Source organism: Dipodomys ordii, unplaced genomic scaffold, assembly GCF_000151885.1.
Source record: "Dipodomys ordii isolate 6190 unplaced genomic scaffold, Dord_2.0 Scaffold15, whole genome shotgun sequence".
Classification (NCBI taxonomy): domain Eukaryota; kingdom Metazoa; phylum Chordata; class Mammalia; order Rodentia; family Heteromyidae; genus Dipodomys; species Dipodomys ordii.
The window spans coordinates 12,580,555-12,605,955 of record NW_012267231.1 but is presented as its reverse complement, the minus strand read 5'-3'; the positions used below and the strand labels follow the sequence as shown (position 1 = coordinate 12,605,955).

Below are 25,401 nucleotides of genomic sequence, written 5' to 3'. Positions count from 1 at the left end.
CCCCCCCCCCGCCCCCGCACCGAAACGCAGGAGGAACCGGCCGGGGAGCCAGCCCGGGCCCCAGCCCTTCCCATCCCAGGTCTCTCTCCATCCCTTTCTTTCCCTTTTCTTCCCTCTCCCCTCTCCAGACCTGCCCCATTCTCAAGCACTACAGTGACAGGACTTGGTATTTTAGGACAACCACAACAGGACGCACTTACCCAGTGACTGCACTCCGGATCAGCCAAAGGATTTTAACTAGGAACTGGGCTCAAGTGGTAGAGCACCAGCCATAAGTGGGAGAAAAACCCCAAGCAAAAGCCCAAGGCCTAGTAGAACTAAGGAAACCCAACAGAGAATCTACCAGTTGTCTTATCTGGAAGCTTCTAGTGGTCGCTCCTACAAAATAGGAAGCTAAGAGGCAGCACCCGGGCCCTGAGTACAAGACCTAGTACAAGTACTAGCACTAGATAATAAATAAATGACTTTAACTGGCACATGAGAAAGTACAGTACTTATAAAATTATATGACTATGTATGTGTACGCATAACACAGTAATTCTCTTCCTAGGAATCTGTTATTTTTTACACCTTTTCTGTGGCTGTTTTGGTGCCACTCTTGGAGACTGAATGCCCGGCCTGCTCACTGTCCCTGAGCTTCTGTGCTCAAGGCTAGCATACCACTTGAGCCACAGCTCTACTACTGGCTTTTTTGGTGGTTAATTTGGGTAGAAATAAAGAGAATCACAGACTTTCATGTCTGGCTTCAAACTTCAATCCTCAGATCTCAGCCTTCCGTGAAGCTAGGATTACAGGTGCGAGTCCCTAGATATGTAAAATCAACGAATGCACAAGACTTATGAATATTTTTCCTTTCTTATCATACATGTACAAAGGGTTTTCACTGTGACATAGGGCAGATAATGTATCTGATCACATTTACCCTATTACATTTTCTTATCAAACATTTCTTTCCCTGTTATGATCATTTATAATGGAGATGATTACACAGTTTTACACATGCATATGAGCTCTTTTTGCTCAGGGCTAGCATTCTACCACCTGGAGCCACAGCTCCACTTCTGGTTTTCTGGTGGTTAATTGAAGGTAAAATTCTTACTGTCTTTCCAATCTGGGCTGCCTTTGAACCCTGATTTTCAGATCTCTGCCTCTTGAGTAGCTAGGATTACAGGCATGAACCACCAGTGTCTGGCTCCATTGATAATTTTTATTATCTTATTGTAATAGCAAAAAACTTGTAGTGCACAAATAAGATGATGGGTAAGCAATGTTTATACAATATATTACTCAGAGGCTAGGAAGGTGGCTCAGTGGTAGAGCTTGCCTTGCATGCTTGAGGCCCTGAGTTCGATTCCTCAGCACCACATAAGCAGGAAAAAAAAGCCAGAAGTGGTGCTGTGGCTCAAGTGGTAGAGTGCTAGCCTTGAGCTGAAGAGCTGAGGGACAGCGCCCAGGCCCCCATGACCGGACCCCCCCAAAAAATATATATATATATTAGTGAATAAAAACAATAATGTGCCAGAGTGAGTTATACCTTATATCCATTAAAGTGATTACTATAATCAAACAGAAAACATGGTTGAGGATAGGGTCAAATTGGGAAATTGTGCACTGCTGGTGGGAAAATAGTTCCATTTCTAAGGAAAAAACAGTATGCTTCCAAAAAAAAGAAAAAAAAAGAAAAACCTTATGACCTTATTCTACTTGTGGGTAAATATATAAAAGAACTAAAAACAGGATCTTGAGATAATTATAAAGCTAGATGGGTGGCAGCATTATTTATGACAGCTAAAATGTAGAAGCTACTCAAATATTTACTGACAGCTGAATGGATAAAGAAAATGTGCAGTACCAGGCACTGGTGGCTCATGCCTGTAAACCTAGCTACTCAGGAGGTTGAGATTGAGTATTGTAGTTCAAAGCCAGCCAAGGCAGGAAAGTATATGAGATTCTTATCTCCAATGAACCACCAGAAAACCAGAAGTGGTGCTGTGGCTCAAAGAGGTAAAGCACTAGCCTTGAGCAAAAGAGCTCAGGGATAGGGCCCAGGCCCCAGAGTTCAAGCCCCATGACTGACCAAAAAGAAGAAAAAAAGAAGTGCCAGGTACACAGGAGGTTGAGATCTGAGGATCACAGTTTAAAACCAGTTTGGGCAGGTAAATCTCTGAGTCTCTCATATCCAGTTAACCAGCCAAAGCTCAGAAGTGGAAATATGGCTCAGGTGGTAGAGTGCCAGCATTGAGTGGAAAAGCTAAGCAAGATTGCAGGGCCCTGAATTCAAACTCTAATACACACACACACACACACACACACACACACACACACACACACACATGTCATAAACATACAATTGCTCACACTCTGGAAAAGAATAAAATTTCTGATACATACTTACCACATGGATGAACCTTGAGGACCATTGTGCTCAATGAGACAGAAGTTCCATCTATTACCTCTCACAATATTGTGTGATTCCACTCAGATGCCTGTAATCCTGGCTAATTAAGGAGGGTGAGGTCTGAGCAATCTTGGTTCAAAGCGACCCGAGGCAGACAAATCCCCAAGACACTTATAGCCAATTAACCAGCAAAAGCTGGAAGTGGATGTGTGCCTTGAGTGAAAGGGCCAGCACTGAATGAAAAAGCTGAGTGAAAGAAAGTTAATCTTTTGAGTCCATGGCCCAGTACTGGAACAACAAAGAAAAAGAAGCATATATGTGGGTCCCATTAAGGGATAAGGGCAAGGATATTCTACATTCAGATAGCAACAAAGTAAACTATAGACACCATAAATACAACTTTCAAGAACTCTGGAATACGATAGTGACTAAACCTAAGAATTTATGAAACAGGAGGAATTGAGATACAAACTAACAAGAGATTTACATCTAGAATACACAAAGAACAAAGTAAATGAAATAAAAACAATAAGGAATCCTATTAATAAATGGGCAAACAAGTAATTTTCAAAACAAGCTGGGTGACAGTGGTTCATGCCTAATTCTAGCTTCTTGGGAGGCTGAGATTTGTGGATTTCTGCCAATCTTGGCAGAAAAGTTTGCAAGAGTGTTTCTCAATCCAAAACTGGAAACAACAGTATACATCTGTCATTCCAAGCTACATGGAAAACTGGTTGGAAAGACCATGGTTCTAGGCCAGCTAAGCAGGAAAGTCCAAGAGACTAATTTACAGAGGGAAGATGGATGTAGTAGCACGTACCTGTAATTTCAGCAACCAGAAGCCTGAAGTTAATGATCAAAGCTCAGGTGTAAGTTGGTCGCTAGTGACTCACACCTGCAATCCTAACTAATTAGGTAACTGAGATCTGAGCATCATGGTTCAAAGGCTGTCCAGGCAGGAAAAGTCCATGAGACTCTCATCTTATTAACCGCCAAAAAACCGAAAGTGGAGCCATGCCTCAAGTGGTAGAGCACTAGCCCTGAGTCAAAGAGTTCAGGGACAGTGTCCAAGGCCCTGAGTTCAAGCCCCACAACTGACCAAAAACTAAAACAAAACAAAAACCTCAGGTGCATGCCCAGTTGGGAAGTGAGAGCCTACTGTAAAAATAACCAGTGAAAAACAGAGCTAGATGCAGGACACCAATCTAGCAACACACTTTGAGGAATGTATTTTAGTGCTGTCACTATGGAAATCAGTATGGACTTTCCTCAAAAAGCTAAAAGTACAACTACCACAGATTCCTAATATACTACTCCTGGGCATATATGAAGGAATGTTAAAGTGATAAACAATAGCGATACAAGCACAACCATGTTTATTACAACACAATTTACAATAGCCAAGAATGGACTCAGCCTAGATATTCATCAGCTGCCAACTGGATAAAGAAATTGTGGCCTATATACACAATGAAGTATTATTTAGCAGAAATAAATACATCTAGAACTCATTGACTTGAAAAATTCAATGGAGCCAAGAAACATCAACAAATCATTCTGGAATTGGTATTCACATGCAAAATAATGATTTCAGAATCTCTCTGTATAGCATCTTTACAATAGAATTTTTTTAAAAAAAGACCAAGGTTAAAAAAAAATGACTTCAGAGGCCTTCTCCACATTTGGATTGCAAAGACTAAAATTTCATGTGCTACTTGTTTCTTTGAGCCTCACAGGGACCTTAAAGTCATTCTGTGCATTCCTTTGCCCACACAGACACAGCCTCCTAGCAAGTGAACCCATCAACATGTCCTGATTGTCTAACAAATTTCACCCTCCTGCCAGCCACAAATGGTACAAACCAATCTGATATCCGTGGGATGTATGGCTTTCCCCAGCCTCGTTATATTAAATCTGCCTCCCACAGCCACTGCTGGTTCATTCCATTAGCACTGTGCCCTGCGTATACTTTGTGTGAATTCATAGGTCTTGAACTCAAGGGCTGGGAACAGCTCTCTAACTTGCTCTGAGTACTAGGATTACAGGTGTGAGCAGATGCACTCAGGCTTGTATAAGTTCACGTCTATAAGTGCTATTTAGTGACACCTTGGTTAAGTTTCTCATTTCACTGTTTGCACTGTTCTTCCAAGGAAATGAGAAAGGTGGAATAATTAATTTTCCTCCCTTTCTTAAGCACCTTTTTTTTGTCGGTCGTGGGGCTTGAACTCTGGGCCTGAGCACTGTCCCTTAGCTCTTCAGCTCAAGGAGAGCACTCTACCACTTGGGCTACAGCGCCACTTCTAGTTTTCTGGTGGCTTTTATTGGAGATAAGTTTCACAGACTTTCCTGCCTGGGCTGGCTTTGAACCATGATCCTCAGATCTCAGCCTCCTGAGTAGCTAGGTTTACAGGCGTGAGCCACTGGTGCCCAGCTCCATGGCACCAATTTGTGTGTGTGTGTGTGTGTGTGTGTGTGCGCCAATCCTGAGGCTTGAACTCAGGGTCCGTTTGTCTCTGAGCTTTTTTGCTAACAGCTAGCATTTTACCACTTAGAACCACAGCTCTACTTTCAGGTTTTTGGTGGTTAATTGAAGACAAGAATCTTTTTTTTGGGGTGGAGGGGAGGGGGTCTGGTCGTGGGGCCTGAACTCTGAGCCTGGGCGCTGTCCCTCAGCTCTTCAGCTCAAGGCTAGTGCTCTACCACTTGAGCCACAGCGCCACTTCCGGCTTTCTGGTGGTTTATTGGAGATAGGAGACAGTCTTTCCTGCCCGGGCTGGCTTTGAACCGCGATCCTCAGATCTCAGCCTCCTGAGTAGCTAGGATTACAGGCGTGAGCCACCAGCGCCCGGCAGATATTTTTAATTTTGAAAATTTAAAAGCAAGGCATTTTACCTAATAAATAAAACTTGTGCCCCAGGTGGTAGAAAACCTTGTTCTGGCCCAACACAAACATGCCTAGCCCATATACAGCAAACACGGACCAATATACCAAAGTCTCCTCTTACAAAAGCACTATGCAGTCATTTTAAATGTCTACTACTCAAAGTAAGTGTACTACAATTAGAATATGCACAAGTAGGAAGAAATACTTTACTTTTTAAAAAGAGGGATGCTACTTGGTTCTGTTTCCAGACTAACAGATCTTTCTCTCCTTGACTCATCAACAGACCTCCCCCATGTACTTCACAGTGTGTTCTGAAGTGTCATGTCCACATTTCCTTGTGACAGGCAGCCTTGGGAGTTTAAAAATTGCTTTAAAAGAAAACACAAAACTCAACCCTTATCTCTTAGAAAGGAATAGTTTACAAAGCCTACACAGAGGCTAGATGTTGATGGCTCATCTCTGTAATCCTAGCTACTCTGCAGGCCGAGACTTGATGATTATGGCTGGAAGCTATCACAGGCAGACAAAGCCAAGAGACTCTTATCTCCTATCTCCAATTAGCCAGCAAAAAATCAGAAGTGGACCTGTGGCTTAAGTGGTAGAGAACCAGCCTCGAATGAAAAAAACCAAGTGAGAGCAATGAAGCCGTGGGTTTAAGTCCCAGTACTAACCTGTGCACACACAAAAACTGAAGAGATTATATGGCCTGGTGCTGGTGGCTCATTGCAATCCCAGCTGCTCAGGCTGAGACCTGAGGATTGGGGTTCAAAGCTAGCCCAAGAAAGTTCATGAGACTCTTTTTTGGGGGGAGGATCGGTCGTGGGCTTGAACTCATGGCCTGGGCACTGTCCCTGAGCTTTCTTGCTCAAAGCTAGTACTCAACCACTTTGAGCTACAGTATCACTTCCTTTTTTTTGGGTGGTTAATTGGAGATAAAGAATCTCACAGCCTTTCCTGCCAGGGCTAGATCCGAACCATGATTCTCAGATCTCAGCCTCCTAAGTAGCTAGGTTTATAGGGATGAGCCACTGGTGCCAATCATGAGAAGCAATTCAAAGTACTGCACAGTGCTAAAGGATTTTTCAGTTTATCAATGGTGAGAATTTCCAGTTCTTCCAGGGGGTCAATATCAAACAATGACATATAGACTTAGCTACAAGAAAACTGAAACACAATCACCTTGTAAGATAGTGTACTTACAGTGGGGAAAAGATCCTCTACAGACTGCTTTGTTTAAAATGGTTACAAGAAACATGTGGCAGTTTTTAAAATCAGACTCCATTTTCTCTATAGATTCCATTCTAGGAGAGAAAATAAGTTTCAATTTACATTAAGCATATAAAAAGTCACAGGTGGGCTAGAAAGCACTTTAGTAATTTAGAATATATTTTTAGTCTAATTATTTAGGTCTAAACATTATATAATAAATTGTGAAATGTCCTGTTTTATTTTAATTTGCAATTCTTTTTGTTTCTTTTGAGTCAGGGTGTTGCTACATTACCCAAAGTGGACTTTGAACTGGTGATCCTCCTGCCTTACCCTCTGAGGTAGTAGCCTGCCTTACTTTTTTTTTCTTTCCAGTCCTGGGGCTTGAACTCAGGGCCTGGGCACTATCCCTGAGCTTCTTTTGCTCAAGGCTAGCACTCTACCACTTGAGCCACAGCACCACTTCTGGCTTTTTCTGTGTATGTGATACTGAGGAATCAAACCCAGAGCTTCATGCATGCTAGGCAAGCACTCTACCAGTAAGCCACATTCCCAGCCCCCTGCCTTCCGTGTGTGTGTGTGTGTGTGTGTGTGTCACATTCCCAGCCCCCTGCCTTACATGTGTGTGTGTGTGTGTGTGTGTGTGTGTGTCACTCACTAGGTGCTGTCTTTGAGCATTTTTTGCATTCTACCTCTTAAAGTCACAGCTCCATTTCCAGCTTTTTGTTGGTTAATTTGGAGATAAGACTCTCATGGAGAGCTGGGAATGTGGCTCAGTGGGAGAGTGCTTGCCTAGCATACATGAAGCCCTGGGTTCGATTCCTTCGTACCACATAAACAGAAAAAGCCAGAGTTGTGGCTCAAGTGGAAGAGTGCTAGCCTTGAGCAAAAGAAGCTGAGGGTCAGTGCTCAGGCCCTGAGTTCAAGCCCCAGGAATGGCAAAAAAAAAAAAAAAAAAAATCTGGGAAGAACATCCTAAGAATACAAAACTCTAAAATTTGAAATCACTAAACACGTAATTTTCCTTTTTGGCAGTACTAGGATTTGAACTCAGTGCTGTGAACTTGCCAGGCAGGTGTTTCATTGCTTGAATTCACTGTGCCTCCAGCCTTTTGCTGTTTTTTGTTTGGTTGGTTTGGTTCAGAGTCTTGACTATATACTGGGTTAGCCTAGACTAAGATCTTTCTTTTTATGCTTCCCACATAGCCAGGACATAGGCCAAGTGCCAACAAATCCAGGTTTTTATTGGTTGAGATGGGGGTCTCTTGAATTTTTGCTTTGGCTCACCTCAAACTGATCCTCCCCAAGTGCCAAGTATTACAAGCACAAGTGACCATGGGAGGCACTGCTTTAGTTATTCTTCAGGTAAGGTCTCAAGCCTGATACTACTGAACTAGATAGACTCCCCTCTCTCAAATTCACTTTTTAAATTCTTACTTACAGTGGCATGTGATATGCTGCCAGGATAAAGAGGAGACTCCATGAGTGAAGCCTGTCAGGAGGGAAGCTGAAACAGCCATGGTGCAGATGATCATAAAACATACTTACTGCCAAGCTCCCAGGCCTGCCTGCCAGCCTTCTGCAAACATGAGAGCCAAGTTCAACACCTTCATGATTGCTTCTTTCACAAAGCTGACCTAGAGACCAAAGTCAGGGACAGAAAAGATTCTACCACTATGTTTGGATGCTGACATCAAACATACCTGATTTAGTCGCTGAACAAGTTCATTATTATAGTGATCTCATTCTATCCATAAGCAAGGGCACTGGACCTCAAACCAAGTGAACTTGGGATGCAGCCCCACATTTGCTGTGCCCAGCATGTAGCAGACCAAAAAGACATGTTCCCAACCTACAAGGGCCATTTGGTTGCCCCAGTAACCTGGGAAGAGCAGTTCCCAAGGCTGGCATGCTGTGCAGTTTCTCACATAGAGCGGGTACACTTTCATGGCACACCTGCAGCCATGAGTTAGGAGATTCCACACGGTGCAGGTGCATGTGTCCACCGACCAGTTGTACTATTTACTTCACAGCTACTGATCCCAGTTGCACCTGAGTGCAAGTGTAGTTCAGTGTGTCAGCAACACAGCTCTCACATTCTCAGATATAATAATTCCTAGTAGTAGGTCCAGAGTAGGGCCAATGAGGTTACACCTTTGACCAGGTCTTTCCTAACAGAAGATTCAGGAGGATAAGAGCTTAGTAATGCAAAATTCCAAAACAGACGTTCCCACTTGCCTATTATTCCTTACCACACTTACAACATTTGCCGTACCTTTTCTCTCAGGAGACATCGGTCGTGGATAGTTGATAAGTATCTGTAGTGAATTTTAATCAACTGATCTAAATCCTTGGCTTCTTCGACTTGGTGCTGAAACTCCAGCCCTGTACTATGGAGAATCTTGGAAAGGAAAAACAAAAAGGTTAATCAGTACACATCTTTGGAGGGATGGGTGCTACATACAAAGCTTTCATTCAGCTTTTTCTGTGCCTCTCAAATTCTTCCTTCAGTAACCACACTCCTCTTTAATGGCTGACAGGTACCTAGATGATGGCAGGGCTAGTCCTTGGGACAGCCACATATGTGCACAACGAATGCATACTCATCTTCACACTACCAGACTGCCTAGCAAGAAGAGGTAGGTTCATCAAGTCACAGAGAAAATGCAATGCTTTTAAAGATACATAGATAAATTTGTTGAAAATACAAGATATCTATTTTTATAATATCAGTGAATTTATGTTTTTAAAGTTCTATTTTTCATGCACTGTTTTGGTCCCTTTCTAAAAGGAACTTAGTTGTTCTTCAAATAGAAAACAAAATTCAGCCTAAGAAGTTAAGCTCCCACGACTTCAGCCACACCTCCACTTCTGGCTCTTTTGATGGCTAACTGGACCTAAAATGTCTCCCACTTTTTATAGCTCTGGTTGGCTACAAACTGGGATCCTTCAATTTTAGCCTCCGGAGTAGCTAGTATTACAGGAGTGAACCACCAGTGACCAGCAGTTTCTTTTTTCTTTAAAAAGGCAAATACTACACTTCAAATGAACTCCTCTCCCAAAACTTTTTTTTTTAACTGTAATTTTGTCTTTTCTTTTTTTGGTACTGGGAATCAAACCCAGGACGTTGTACTTGCTAGGCAAGCGCTTTGCCACTGAGCTACATCCCAGCCCGATCTCCCAAAACTTTCTATGGAACTGAACCCCACTGTACAACTACTTAGTAATAATAAATACATTTTAAAAGTAAAATGGCAGTTTCACTTATTCTTTAGAGAATTACTTTTTGTTTTGAAGAAAACAATATGGCTGTGCTTCTCACCTTACACACTACCTTACCTAAGGATTTCAGCTGTTCCTACTAAAGCCAGGTTCCTATCAACACTGATGGAATTTCATGGGCCATTCACAGCTTTGGGCATGTATACTTTGAGGAAGCATGGTCTTTGGATACATATGTTTATTTCCCAAGTGAAGTCATGAGACAAAAGCTGCATGTTTTCTCATATGTGTATCCATATATAGTTATAAATTATAAACATATATGAAAATACAGGACCACATGCATATATATGCTAACTGACTAAACCATGGTATACACACTACCTTACAGCTTAACAAAATGAGCAACAAGAAGATGAAACTTTTTGTTAAGAGGAGGGGTCAGAGGGGGAGGTCAGATGAATGAGGAGAGAAAAAAATGGACAAATCAATCATAATATTCAAGTGTGAAAATGGAATGAGGTAACGGGATAGAGGGGATTGGGACAGATGGGGGATGATGATGAAAGGGGTGATACTGATCAAGAGGCATTATACTTATAAACTGACATAAGAAATTGAAACGCCTTTGTCCAACTAAAGATAATTAAAAAAATTAAAAGAACAAAAAACAAACCAGGCATCAGTGGCTCACACCTATAATCCTAACTAATCAAGAGGGTCAGATCTGAGGATTGTGGTTGGAAGCCACCCTGGGCAGGAAAGTCCATGAGACTTATCTCCAATAAATTACCAAAAAAGCCAGGAGTGGAGTTGTGATTCAATGGGTAAAGGATTATCCTTGAACAAAAGCTCAGGGACATTTTTTTTTTTAAATAAAACCCCTACTGCCATGTTATTTCGTGACCCAATTATGTATGTGTTCCATTTTTCACAAGTATTTTGAGATCCTTTTGTATTTATTAATATGAGCTAAGTTTGAGGTATGTGCAAGGGCACCAACCCTGGTCATGATGTAGTTGTGTAAACTGTTCACAAAATGCATGAGCTTCACTCTTAAGAGGAACATGCGATGGATCTGCTGTCCTACTGGTTTCTTCTGCAGGCCAATTTGAGCAACTGTGTCTTGTTCACGTTGGCCTTCTTTATCTTGGTGTTTCTCTGCAGTAGAACTGGCTAGTTCTGTAAGATTAAAAGTGTAAAGTGGGTGGAAATGGAACTGACTCAAACCTCAGTGCAACATTACATGAGTAAAGAGTTCTAAGCCATCTGGCATCTACTCTGCTGGGGACACCCTGACCAGGTCTTAGGAGGGACCCAAACACAGTGCTTGAGAAGAACAAGTGCAGAAAGTCTTTGTATCACTTTTGCCATCACTGCAATGAAACATGTACAAGTCCTGTTACCTTTGCATAAAACATTTCTGAATAACTTTAACAAGGTTTTGGGTGTTTTTTTGTTTTGTTTCGTTTTTTTGTCGGTTGTGGGACTTGAACTCAGCATCTGGTTGCTGTTCCTAAACTGATCTGCTCAAGGCTAGCACTCTACTACTTTGAGCCACTTATAGTTTTCTGGTGCCTAACTGGAGATAAGAATCTCGGCCTGGACTGGATTTGAACTGTGATCCTCAGATCTCAGTCTCTTGAGTAGCTAGAATTATAGATGTGAGCCCAGGCACCTGGCTCAAGAATTTTTTTGGGTAAGTTTCTAATCAGTTCTTGCATTCAGATCTATTTTACATACAACCTCCTGATATTTCATTTACATACTTAAGGTCTACAAAACTGATGTTGAATTTGATATTCTTTTATATTTTAAAAAATGGCTGGGCACTGGCGGCTCACTGCTTATACTCACTAGCTACTCAGAAGGCTGAGATCTGAGGATCAAGGTTTGAAGCTAGCAGGATAGAAAAATCTGTGAAATTCTTACCTCCAATTAACAAGCAAAAAAGACAAAGTGGAGCTGGGGTTTAAGTGATAGACTGCTAGCCTTGAGCAAAAAAAGCTAAGGGACAGCACCTAAGCCCTGAGGTTCCAGCCTCAGTACCAGCACCAAAACCCAAAAAGCCAAAAACCCAAATCCACTAGTCTCTCCCTGCCAGGACTAAAAATAAATCAGGATTTATCTGTTGAAAAAAAAAAATCTTACCACCAAAAAGTAAAACATCCAGACTATATTTTGCCCATTTTATTTGCAACAGGAGAAGAAAGACCTGATTATAAATCTTCTGACATTCTAAACTTATCACAATGTCTACAGGCCACGGAACCTATGAAAACAAAAACAGAAATCAGACTCAGAAATGACCTAGTCCTTGCATGATTTCAATAGCAAACAATGTTCATATAAGGAACATCAGGGCTTACCTTGTAGCTTAGGGTCAGACCATCTAAGATATGGACTGGTAATTTCTTCTTAGCTGTGTCAACATTTTCAAAAGATATAGACAGACTAAATAAAGAAGTGTCAGTTTTAATTTGTGACAGTATTTACTCATATAAAAATTAGATTTTAATAAACAAATGAGGGCAGGTTTAACTCAGTGTTAGAGCATGAGAGAGGCCTTGGGTTCAATATCTCGCTCAGATAACAAAATAACAGAACATATAATATTTATTTGCACAATATTACCAAGAACAGATACTGCATATTTTGTAAAACATGAGAATTTATATTTTTAGCATATATTCCAGAGTAGGAAGTGAGTTTTAGAAATAAGAAAGGCAAACAAGGATTCTTCTTTTTTGCTGTTGATATTTCCATGCACCAGGAATTACTCAGATACATTAAGTGTCCTGTTTTTTCTTGGATCTAAAACTGTAATGTTGGTGGTACTGAAACATGATTTGACTCTCCAGAAAATGATACCTAGATGTTCACTATGGAATTTGTGTGTATGCTTGTGTGCATGCAGGTAGTGGGGCTTGAACTCAGGGCCTTGCATTCGTCTTCTCTCATTTGGTGGTGCTCTACCACTTGAGCCATACCTTCACCTCTGGATTTTTCCTGGTTAAGTGGAGGTAAGTTTCTCACAGGCCTTTCTGCCCAAGTTAGTGCCAAACTTTGACCCTCAATCTCAGCCTCCTGAACAGCTAAGTATTACAGGTATGAGCCACCAATGCCCAGCTTCCCATAGAGGAGTTAACTAGAGAGGGAGGGCTAGTGTGTGATTATGAATTAGTCAACTCAGGCACTTAGTCAGAATTATCACTTAATAGTCTTTCATATCATATTCACTAAGTGATCTATTCATCAGGTCACTGCTAAAAACACAGACTGTTTGTTAAGCAAGTGACAGACAGCTGCTCTCATCTTCCAGAGCAACCTTCAGGGCAGGGAGGAGATGGGCTGTAATAAGTAAGCAGACTGCTGTCAAGGCACAAATGGGAGAGTCTGCCACTGGAGGGTAAAGAAGGACAGAATTAGGGGAAGCCAGAACTGTTACAAATCCCTGAAATATGAAGCCCGATAGTAGGAGAGAATAGGTGTATGTGTGACATGTGGCCAACAAATATGAAGCCAGAGGGCAAAAATCTCCCTATCTGATAAGACAAAGTGATTTGTCTAGTGCAAGGTACCTTGCAGGGTGTTACTGAGCCTAAGCAGTGAAGGTCATTCTGTGAAGGTCAAGTTCTTTGTGGTGGGAGATAGCAAGGCTGAGAGATATGGACAGTCAGGATCGCTGACCTGTCCTGTGACGGTAGTGCTTCCTGAAGCAGCAACAGCAGTGCACCCAGGAGCTGAGAGAGAAGATGGCTTACTATTGGCCTATGAAGGAGGCTACCAGACAAATCCAGTCTGCTTTTCACTCTGTGAACACAATACTTGGCTACCCGATGCCTCAATTTTCTTTTTTCATTTTCTTTTTGTTTTGAGATAGGTCTCTCAATGCTTCCCAGGTTGGCCTCAAACTCCTGGGCTCAACCTCCCAAGTAACTGGGATGACAAGTACACATCACTGTACCTGATATAATCAAATAAGATAATACATAAAAAATTTACAGGTTTTTGCTTGGCCTGGCATATGATTTACTATATACTTTATTATTATTATTGGTGGCAATTTGAACTCATGGCCTTGTTAACAAGCATTCTCTCGTTTGAATCGTATCCCGAGCCCTATTGCTTTACTTTTCAGATAGAATTTTGTTCTTTTGCCTGGGATGGCTGTCAGGCCATCCTACCTCCTCTCCCTTTGTATTTGTGATTACAGGTGTATAACCACCATGACCAGATTATTTTTTTGGATTAGGTCTCAATTGTTGATCACCATTTTGCCTATCTTCAAGAAAAAAATCCCCTACCTCCATCTCCCAAGCAGCTGAGATTATAGGTGTGAGCCACCAGGCCTGGCCCTATTTTAAAGTACTTAGAGTCAAAGGTACCTCCCATATATTACCGTGCACTATCTTCAGGATAACGCTGACCTACTGCTTCTTGGAGTTGGACATTTAGAAAAGACACATTCTGCCAGGTTTCCTTTTCTCTTATTTTATCAAAGATTGAAGTGTAGAAGTCATACATGGTATCTCCACCTTCCATTAAGAAAAAATTCCTCATGGCCTGCAAGTATTCTACCAGCCTGGACAGAAGTGAGAAAAAGTCTTTGTCAGACAGGGTTCTTAGCCAGTATCAGGTCTGCCACAGTTAGGAGCATAAGTATATTTGACACTTACTAAAATTAGATATATTACCAGCGCTTAAAAGATTTTTTTCACTAACACAGTGTATGCTTTCTATCTTCCTTTTTTTTTTGGTCAGTCATGGGGCTTGAACTCCAGGCCTGGGCACTGTCCTTCAGCTTTTCCACTCTTGAGCCACAGTGCCACTTTTGGTTTCTGGTGATTAATTGGAGATAAGAGTCTCACAGACTTTCCTGGTTGGCCTGGTTTGAACTGGGATCCTTAGATCTCAGCCTCCTGAGTAGCAATTACTACAGGCGTGAGCCACTGGTGCCCACCTGCTTTCTTTCTTTAATAACCAGAAACATAACTTTTTCTAACATCACAGAGAACCAAGCAAAATCATAACAATGAAAAGAACAGAAACTTATCCAATCCCATCATCCATGGTAAATTTTCACTGCTAATATTTGTTAATATGTTATTTGTACTCTTTTTCTCCCTTTTTTTTTGATTGGTCTTGGGCTTAACCTCAGGACTTGCGTGCTGTCCTTGAACTTTTTCGCTCAAGGCTACTGCTCTACCACTTTGAGCCCAACAGCTCTAATTCTGGTTTTCTGGTGGTTAATTGGAGACAGTGTCTCATGGATTTTCATGCCCAGGCTGTCTTCCAACTGCATCCTCAGATCTCAGACTCTTGAGTAGCTAGGATTACAGGTATGAGTTATCTCTGCATGGCCTAATAATTAATAATATAGTATCAATATTAAATACAAAAGTCTGCAGAATGTTCTAGGTATAATACACACACAAACACAATACACACATATATACACAAATCCTACTGTTTTTAAAGTAAACCACTGATTATTCCCCAAACTAAATTACTCTTTCTTACCTGTAATCTTGTTTTAGAGTTTGCATGAGATTTCCACAGCAATGTAGGTACTGCTTATCAATATGAGGATAGAGGCAAGACCTCAGTGTCAATTCAAAAGTCTGGCATGTCACAGATTCTGAAGATCTATCCACACATACATCACCACCAGCAAATTTCTCATGAAAGTCACTCTGCTCCAAATACAACCTTAAAGATAAAACATGATTTGTTGTTGTTGTTATTAATGTAGGTAGTGGGGCTTGAACTCAGGCCCTGGGCACTGTCACTGAGCTTTTTTGACCAAGGCTAGCACTCTACCATCTGATCCACAGCACCACTTCCAGCTTTTAAATGGATAATTGGAGATAAGAGTCCCATGGACTTTCCTGCCTGGGCTGGCTTTATGACACACACGATCCTCAGATCTCAGCCTCCTGCGTAGATAGGATTACAGATGTGTACCACCAGTGCCTGGCTTGTGAGTAATGATTTTATGAGCTGCTGTAAACAGAAGTATCTTCAATCAAAAGCGGAGTCCCATTTTTACCTTTAGTCTTAAAATCAACATTATTACAGAAACAGGAAACCTCCCCCCAGCCCCGTAACATCTTTTCTGAGTTACTGCTGCATTTATGGTGCTGGAGTTGGTCCTTCTATTAGAGCTGAACAGTGAGTGCCAGCCATCAGACAACAGGGCACCACGCAGCACTAATTGTTTTCTAGATTAAGGCTAAGTGGTTAAAATCATCCCAATCCCCAGGCAAATGTTATGTGTGTGCACATTCTAGACAAGCAACAGCATTCCTAGGGGCAGAGAGACAGACTATAGGGCCAAGTCTTTAAACTGGTTTAAAAAAAAAAGAGTAGGCAATGTTACACATGTGAACTAGATAAACACAGGAGGTTGAGATCTGAGGATCATGGTTTGAAGCCAGCCCAGACAGGAAAGGTCCATAAGAAGCCATCCAGAACACACAGGTCTGACTGACTCTTATCACCTTGCAAAGTTAACAGCTAGCAGTGGGTCTTGGTCATCATCCAGCTCCAAATGCCGTTCAGCAATGGACTGCATCTTCGTTAGGTTCTTTGTGGCTGTCTGTGGCTCCGTAAGGACCTGTGGGGTGGAATCTTCTCCACGTCGAAGACGTGACTGTACAGATTCTAGAAAGAGGGTGTGCAAGCTTTTTCTTTCTGCATCTGAAACATAGGTAAGGTGAATTATGTTCTTGTTAAGTCACATTAATGAACAATGAGCAAGCTCAGCTTTGCCTGATATTTTTCTCTTGATCTATAAGCATCTGTCTCTGTTTCTTTATCCTTAACAGGGAAACAAAACTAATCAGTTCAGATGTTCTGTCAAATGCAAGGTTCATGGTTAAGTACAAAATAAAACTACATTTTATTATGGACAGTTAATCCCAGAAGAGTACTTGAAAGTTATAACCATTCTACACTATGATAAGACATACAAGAGTCAAATTTCATTGGAAAAACACCACCCAGGAAATTTAGTCAACCATCCAGTCAAAAACAAAATACCCACAAAGAAAAAAAGTATTGAAGTAGACAAAGTCAGTCATATAGCTATTAAGGAGCCAAGGTCCTCAAGAAATACTTTTTAAAAGGACTAGTCAAAATGAACTGAGTGACAAAAAAGTGCATATAGAACTGCCTTTCCAAATACACTGCTAAAAGTTTCCAATGAAAATAATCTTTTTGGGGGCACGCATGTGTGCGTGTGTGTGCGCGCATGCGTGTGTGTGTATGTGGGAGCACTCATGCACGCACCACTACTTGGGCTTGAACTCAGGGCCTCAAACTCTCACTTTCCTTTTCCTGCTCAAGGCTGGCACACTCTACCACTTGAGTCATACCTCTCTAACTGAAATTGTCTTTTCAGGTTGGCTTTGAACCTTGATCCTCAGATCTCAGTCTCCTGAGGAGCTAGGATTATAGAAGTAAGCCACCAGCACCTGGCAATAATTGTTTTTTCAATGTATAGCAGCATGTTTATTCATTTAACAATGGTGATATTTTCCACCAAAATAACAATCGTCCATCAAGCTTTAAACTACAAAATACGTAGGCACTTCAGGATGACGGGGGTTAGAGGCAGTGGCTGAGGGAAACACAAGGACAACACGTTACCTCTGGCTGCTGCCTGGCATGTGGTACTCTCTGCACACCTCAGATTCTTCAGCAACTGCATTGACTTGCCAGCCATGATGATCTGCTTCAGGACAGGCTTGAGGAAAGACACCATGGTGTGTTGCCTACTGGAGGGACCTTGGTCACTGCCAGAACTCGCACTAGCATTGTCGCTCATTTTTTCTTCATTTTCTGTCTTTTCTGATACGCTGTACAATGTGTAAGTTGCATACCAGAAGTCTCTGTGGTTTACTGGAACATTTTTGTTTCTACAGGGATTGAAAAGAATTGTAATTTATAACTTACTTTCCTTAAATGTAACAGTACATAGTGTTAAGCTGGGCACCAATAGCTCATGCCTGTAATCCTAGCTACTCAGGAAGCTGAGAGCTGAGGATCATGGTTCAAAGCCAGCTGGGGCAGGAAAGGCTGTGAGACTCTTATCTCCCATAAACCACTCAGAAAACCAGAAGTGGCACTGTGGCTCAAGTGGTAGAGTGCTCGCCTTGAGCTGAAGAGCTGAGGGACAGGCCCAGATGTAGATTTCAAGTCCCACAACTGACAACAAACAAACAAATATAGTGTTAGCAATTACTGGTAAAATGTAGCCATCTTCAGATTAAACAGGGTGGGGTTTTTTTGTTGTTGTTTTTTTTTTGGTCCGGTCATGGGGCCTGAACTCTATGCATGGGCGCTGTCCCTCAGCTCTTCAGCTCAAGGCTAGTACTCTACCACTTGAACCACAGTGCCACTTCCAGCTTTTTTCTTTTTGCTTATGTGGTGCTGAGGAATCAAACCCAGGGCCTCAGGCATGCAAGGCAAGCACTCTACCACTGAGCCACCTTCCCAGCCCCAACAGGGTAGTTTTTATCTTCAGCTTAACACAGGAAAGTACTATGAATGGCAAAGTAAGTAAAAGAAATTATTTCCTGAATTGAAACAAAACAAATTATGACAAATTTGGTGCTCCTTCAGAAGCAGAATAGAAGCTAATTCATTTTAATATCTCCTATGAAAGTGATTTCCAGGTTATTTTCTATCTTTTTATTCCCATACAGATTCTTTTTTGTTTCTTTTTAGTGCTGGAGGTTGAACCCAGAGCTTTGTGCATGCCATTCTCATGTCTTACCACTGAGTCCCTCCTAGATAACTGGGCTGCCTTTTTTTTGTTGTTGTTTTTTGCCAGTCCTGAGGCTTGAACTCAAGGGTCTGGGCCTGTCCCTGAGCTGCTTTTACTCTACCACTTGAGCTACAGAGCCACGTCTGGCTTTTTCTGTGGTACTGAGGAATGGAACCCAGGGCTTCGTGCACGCTAGGCAATCACTCTACCCTAAAGCCACATTCCCAGTCTGGGCTGCTTTTCACAATGTAAGCATGGCCACTCTTCGTCTTAGAAGAACAGTCAGAATCCTGTTTCCACAATTCTCATGTAAGAGTAACAAAACAATATCTAATAACAGATATAAGCTTTGGCTGAAGGCAGGCCAGTCTATCCATGTGCCTTATGTAGGCTCTAAGGACTTAAATGGTTGTCTACTACAGTTTATGATTTTGCTCAGAAAAAAATAAATAAATGAAGCCAGGTTCTGGTGGCTCACACCTGTAATCTTAGCTACTCAGGAGTCTGACATCTGAGGATTGCAGCTCTAAAGCCAGTCCAGACAGAAAAGTCCTTAAGACTCTTATCTCCAATTAACCACCAGAAAACTGGAAGTGGGGCTGTGATTCAAGTGGTAAAGCTTTAGCCTTGAGTGAAAAATCTTAGGAACAGGGCCCCCGGCCCTCAGTTCAAGTCTTAATATTGACATTGAAATAAAAAGAAAAGATGCAACAGGAAATGCTTGTGCTATATTGGCAACACAGCTCCTGCATTTGGTCTTTGCCTTCAGTGCCATGTGCAACTAAAGTAAGTTTTTACACTTGGTATGAGATAATCCTATAAGGGATGGTAGCACCCAGCACCCTTTACTCCACAAGCAGCCTACCTCTGTATGATGAACTCCTTGGCGTTGTCCCATAGGTGCCCGTGTACAATCCATTCATCAACAGTCTGAAGGTAGGGCCGCACTGTTTCCACCCATAGGGAGAACAGGAGGGAGACCTAAGGACAAGAGCATGGCTTGTGCTCAGAGATCCAGGCCTAGGATCAAATGAGGCTTAAACATTTCCAAAATGCCTTGAAAGGGCTGGGATGTAGCTCAGTGGCAAAGCGCTTGCCAAGCAAGTGCAATGTCCTGGGTTCGATCCCCAGTACCAAAAAAGAAAAGACAAAAAAACCCCAAACAAAATGCCTTGAAAAAGCTGACTGGGGCAGGGGCTAGTATCTCACACTCATAATTCTTGATACTTAGGCAGCTGAAATCTAAAGACTGCATTCAAAGCTAGCCCAGGGAGGAAAGGCCATGAGACTCTTATCTACAAAGATAAAAGCCAAAGCAAAATTGTGGTTCAAGTGGCAGAGTGTTAATCTAGTACACAAAATATCAGGGCCAGTGTCTAGGCCCTGAGTAAAACCTCCTGCATCCCCCACAAATCTCTGATTGGACTTGTACATATTTCTGAAACTAGTAAGAAATTAAGCCAGGAGCTGGTGGCTCATGCCTATAATGCTAGCTACTCAGGAGACTGAGATCTGAAGATCTCGGTTCAAAGACAGCCTGGGCAGGAAAGTTGATGAGACTCTTATCTCCAATTAACCACCAGAAAACTGGAAGTGGCACTGTGGCTCTAAGTGGGAGAGCACTAGCCTTGAATGAAAAAGCTTAGGGACAGCTCCAGGCTCTGAGTTCAAGCCCCATGACCAACAAAAAAAGAAAAAAAGAAGAAAAAAAATTGAAGTCCCCTATATCTAACTCTAAAGTCCTTATGAAAGCTTCCCCTAAATGTGGGATGACTATATTGCTATCCATTCATATAGGAATCCTCTTAAGAGTGAAAATCACAGAGACAATAGACATAACCTGGGACAGTACAGGCAGACAGAGACAACTGTACTGTTTACACAGCGCCACTAACAAAGAACAAGGAAATGACTTTATTCTCTTACATTTTCCAGTAGGAAAAATTTGAAAGAAATTGGGCTCTATTATTCTGAAGTATAATACTAAAATGACAAGAGAAGTTATACAACAAATAGAAATAAGTCTAGAAATTGCACCTTAATAAACATTTACCTTCCTACATTATAGACTAGTTAGATCTGTGGGTTTGGTTTCTTTTGTTGTTGTTTTTCTGGTAGTACTAGGGCCTTGTACTTAATAGGCAGGCACCCTACCATTAGAACCACACCTCCAGCCCTGTATTACTTTTGGGATAGGGCCTTGTGTTCATTATACCCAGACTGGCCTAAATCATAATTCCCTATTTATACTTCCCATATTGCTGGAATGACTGTTGCACATCACCAGGCCCAGCTATTGGCTGAAATAGGGATAAGGGTTTCCCTAAAACTGTTAGCCTGGGTTTCCTTCCAACTGTGATCCTCCTAATCTCTGCCTCCTGCATAGCTGAGATTACAATCGTGAGTCAATGTGCCAGGCACTGATCTTGTACTTTTAAAATATATAGGCTGAATTTAAATTTGCAATTCTCCAGCTTCAGTCTCCCAAGTGCTGAGATTACTGGCATCAGCACCACATATGGTATCACCTTTACCATTTTTAAGTGTGTTTACTAAACTTGTACTTAAATACAATCACACTGTTGTGAAAAAAGATCCCCAGAATTTTTTTGTGATGTAACACTGAAACTTTGCAATTACTAAACAACTCTCCATTTCCTCTTACCCAGGCACCATTGGTGGCCATGACCCTCTATAATTATGACTGGTTTAAATGCCTCATACTATAGGATTATTTTTCAATATGAACAGGGTTACTGCAAGTATCTATATTAACCAGGTTTTTCTCACATCTTGCCTGATCTTTTTGATGATGTTGGCAATTAGTGATAAAAGGCCAGTTTCTTGAATTTGGAAACTAGTTTTAAAGCTGAATAACTGGCTTGATATACCATGAATTAAAGTATCCTTTAGCTGGGTGCCGGTGGCTCACTCTTGTAATGAATAATAAGGGTCACAGCTCCAAGCCAGCCCAGGCAGCAAAGTCCACGAGACTCTTATCTCCAATTAACCAGCAAAAAGCTGGAAGTGGAGCTGTGGCTCAAATGGTAGAGCACTAGCCTTGAGCAAAATAACTAACAGTGCCCAGGCTCTGAGTTCAAGCCTCTGGATGGGCACAAAAATACAAAACAAAGACCACAATTATTTAACAGAGAACTACGACAGGTTATCTACCACTTTTTGGCATGCACTTTAGACCAGGCAGTGGCCCCACATACAGTTTGCTCAGAAGCTTCTCCAACACTGTCATATTCAAGGATGGCCTTATACAGGGTATTGAGCAGGTGAGATGCCCGAACAACATTCCGGGTGTCGGGCGGCACTTCTGCTACTCCAGTACTGAACACCTTGTGCAGAACCTTGAGCTGAGCCAATCGAGGTGACAACTTGTCCACTACTATTGCAAGAGTGATCGTGGTATCTGTAAGCATCAATAAGCCAAACTCAAAAGCAAGGAAAATGTATGTCCTAAAGGTGACATAAATGTGACATGAAAACACTAAAACTATGCTAAGCCATTCCTTTGGCCTAGCAAAATGGAGGGTGTTGAGTTCTGTATCATGAGGACTTCATTGTTGGTAGAGTGTGAGGAAACAAGAATACAAATCTATATATTGATATCTCTCTGGAGAGCAATGTGGCCAAATCTAAATCTAGTGAACTTTGAAATTCTATTTTGAACAATCTGCATAGGGTGTGTATATACAATTAACGAATTGTCTGAGTGGTTATCACTGCAGCTCTGTTGTTAATAGCCAAAGAGTGGAAACTGTCTAAATCTCCATCAGAAAGAACTTGGTCATAGAGTGAAACAGTTTATAAAACAGAATTATACCATACACTATAGTATGTTTTAAATTTAAATGACAGTGACTAGCAGACATGGGTTTATGTGTGTGCATTTATGTGTGTTTATGTTTATGTGTGTATGTCTAAACTACTTCACAAAGTATGCACAAGTGCTGTGGACCTGATTGTCACTGGGGAAGGGAACTGACCAGCTCAGAAACTAGGGCAGGAGGAAGAATTTTCACTATAAAGTGTTCTGTTCTCTTTAGAAATTTAGAGACATAAATGGCTTAAAATAAATTTCAGTTACTTAAAAAAGAAATGCCCTTATCAGAACTCTTTATTTGCCATGCATTCTCTCCTTCCTCCTTCCCTTTCTTTCCACTTCCTGTTTATACTTTGGTTTAAACTCAGGGTCTTTAAGAACTTTACCACTTGAGCTATGCTTCCAGCTCACTCTCTTTTTTCTACTTGGCTCTGTCTTCCACTGTAGCAGGGATTACAGGTGTACCACACTAAACTGGTAATTTTTAAATCCCATACTGACTGATAATCTCAGTGGCATTCAAATATGAGCTGAGTGTGTTACAAATTAAAGAACTTAAATACCATTATTGATGATGCACTTCTCAATCTCTGTAAGTTCCTCCTTGAAACTAATGAAGTATTTGTACAGAGCCCACATGAAAGCCTGATAGGTTCTGAAGGGAGCATCAGTGGACTTCTTTGGTACAGAACTCCCTCCAGGTAATAGGCTTTCAGAGCTGTGTCCCATGACTTCATCAATAAACTCCTGGAGTCGAAACACAACCTGGCCATACTCTGCTATTTGTTCCAGCACAGACTGTAAACAGCTCTACAACAGAAGCAAACAGTAGTTATTTTAAATTAACTGAAAAAATAAAATACACACACACACATACTCTCTCTCTGTCTCTCTCTCTCTCTGGGGCTTGAACTCTGGGCCTAGGCAACCCCCTTGACTTTTCTGTGCAAGGCTGGTGCTCTCATCACTTGTGTCACATCTTCACTTTGGGCTTCTTAATGGTTACTTGGAGATAAAAGAGTCTCATGGACTTTCCTGCCCAGGGCAGCTTTAAACCATGATCCACAGATTTTAGCTTCCTCAGTACTTAGGATATAGCTAGGTTATAGGTGTGCCTGGCTTAGTAGTAGTTGTTTTAAAACATGAAGTTTAGTAGAATGCAATGATGAATATTTACATTTTGTATATGTGTCAGTACTGAAGCTTGAACTCAGGACCGTCTGAGTAGCTAGGATAATAGGCATAAGCCACTAGTGCCTGCCTGGACCTCACATTCTTACTTGGCTTTTTCATTCAAGGCTAGCACTTGAGTCACATCTCTACTTCCAGCTTTTTGCTGCTTAATTGGAAGAATCCCATGGATGTTCCTGCACAGGTTGGCTTTGAACTGTGATCCTCAGATCAAAGACTCCTGTGTAGTTGGGCTGGGAAGTTGGCTCAGTGGTAGAGTGCTTGCCTCACATGCATGAGGCCCTGGGTTCGATTTCTTAGCACCATATAAGCAGAAAAAAAAAGCCGGAAGTGGCGCTGTGGTTCAAGTGGTAGAGCGCTAGCCTTGAGCTGAAGAGCTGAGGGACAGCACCCAGGCCCAGAGTTCAGGCCCCACAACCAGATAAAATAAATAAATAAAAAATAAAAAAATAAAAATAAATTAAAAAAAGACTCCTATGTAGGATTATAGGTGTGAGCCACTTGAATATTTACTTCTTTATTCAGTGAGTATTAATCTCTACACAATATGGAATTATAGCACATGTTTAATATTTTTGCTATAGGCAAAGTAATTATGCAGCTTTGCCAGGACAGAATAAAAAGAAAAAAGAATAAAGAAAACAGAGGGTGGGCCAGGCATCGGTGGTTCAGGCCTAAAATCCTAGCTACTCAGGAGGATGCGATCTGTGTATCATGGTCCAAAGCCAGCCCAGGCAGGAAAGTTTGTGAGTCTCCTATCTCCATTTACTCATCAGAAAACCAGAAGTGGTGCTATGGCTCAAAGTGGTAAAGTACTAGCCTTCAGCAAAAAGCTCAGGGACAGTGCCGAGGTCCCAAGTTCAAGCCCCACAACCAACCAAAAAAACATTTATCTAAGTACTATACAAACAATTTAATCTTACTTTTTATATCTTGACTGTGATCAACAACTCATATTTGTAAAGGTTCTAAAGTTACATTGCCATGGCTTATACAAACTATTACCTAGTTTAATTCTTTTACTTTTCATCATTTCTACATCTATGAGTAGTTTATGAAGGATGGATTCAACATGTCATGAATACAATGCATCATGAATTGTGTCACCCTTCTATCATTCTCCCCATTTTAATTAAGTTACAATAAATGACTTACATGTGTTAAATGGGTTACTATAATATTATTTCTCACAGTGACTTTCCCATCTGTCAATTGAAATATAAAGAGCTTTTTCACTCCTGAAAGTAACCTGAAATGAAATAGGAAAACTGAATGTGCTTCATGTTTAGAAAGTCAGTTACTATAGTATGCTTAAAAGATTTTTACTGATGATTCAGAATTGGGAAACAAAAAAAGTTGTATGACAAGAAAATGGAAGCCAGCTCTGAAGCCAGTGCTCTCAATTACATAAAAAGTATCAAGATATTTCATTCTCATCTTAGAACTGTCTGAAACTGCCATCAAAGCTCCTCCTCCTCTGTTGTACACTTGATGGCCCAAAGAGAACATTTAATATTTATTTATTTATTTATTTTTACCAGAACACTCATGGCTGGGGCCCTACCATTTGAGCCATGCTTATAGTTCAGATTTTTAGCCAGTTAATTGGAAATGAGTTTTGTGAACCTTTTTCTTCTTAGGGTGACTTTGAACTGACCCTCAGATCTCTTCCTCCAGAGCAGTTAGTGTGGGCCACCATAGCCTGCTAATGCATCTCTAAGGTGATCAGCATGTCTATAGCACAATTTATGGTGAGATCTGAGGATCCAAGGCCTCATCCCTAAAATGCTACATGCTGCATTAACTCCCAGCCTCAGGCAACAGAGCAGGCTCTGACTGATACACTCTTTCTAGTAAAAAGCAGTCAGCAGCAAATCTTGTTTTGAACTTAG

The 25,401-nt window shown here is 41.4% G+C and overlaps 1 protein-coding gene across 2 annotated transcripts in view; it reads right to left on the bottom strand.

Moving 5' to 3' along the window:
* Nucleotides 1–6,388: 6,388 nt before the first annotated feature.
* Tubgcp5 (tubulin, gamma complex associated protein 5) overlaps nucleotides 6,389–25,401 on the bottom strand; it is a 33,228-nt gene continuing 14,215 nt past the window's right edge. For both annotated transcript variants that reach the window (XM_013012169.1, XM_013012170.1), the window contains exons 9-22: nucleotides 24,665–24,758; nucleotides 22,882–23,128; nucleotides 21,702–21,904; nucleotides 19,349–19,464; nucleotides 17,364–17,632; nucleotides 16,214–16,412; nucleotides 15,234–15,422; nucleotides 14,113–14,295; nucleotides 12,080–12,164; nucleotides 11,862–11,982; nucleotides 10,714–10,892; nucleotides 8,764–8,889; nucleotides 8,037–8,125; nucleotides 6,389–6,583 (exon numbers count right to left, since the gene is read on the bottom strand). In XM_013012169.1, coding sequence (XP_012867623.1) covers nucleotides 6,436–6,583; nucleotides 8,037–8,125; nucleotides 8,764–8,889; nucleotides 10,714–10,892; nucleotides 11,862–11,982; nucleotides 12,080–12,164; nucleotides 14,113–14,295; nucleotides 15,234–15,422; nucleotides 16,214–16,412; nucleotides 17,364–17,632; nucleotides 19,349–19,464; nucleotides 21,702–21,904; nucleotides 22,882–23,128; nucleotides 24,665–24,758 — 2,248 coding nt within the window. In that variant the 3' untranslated portion in view covers nucleotides 6,389–6,435. The remainder of the gene's footprint in view (nucleotides 6,584–8,036; nucleotides 8,126–8,763; nucleotides 8,890–10,713; nucleotides 10,893–11,861; nucleotides 11,983–12,079; nucleotides 12,165–14,112; nucleotides 14,296–15,233; nucleotides 15,423–16,213; nucleotides 16,413–17,363; nucleotides 17,633–19,348; nucleotides 19,465–21,701; nucleotides 21,905–22,881; nucleotides 23,129–24,664; nucleotides 24,759–25,401) is intronic.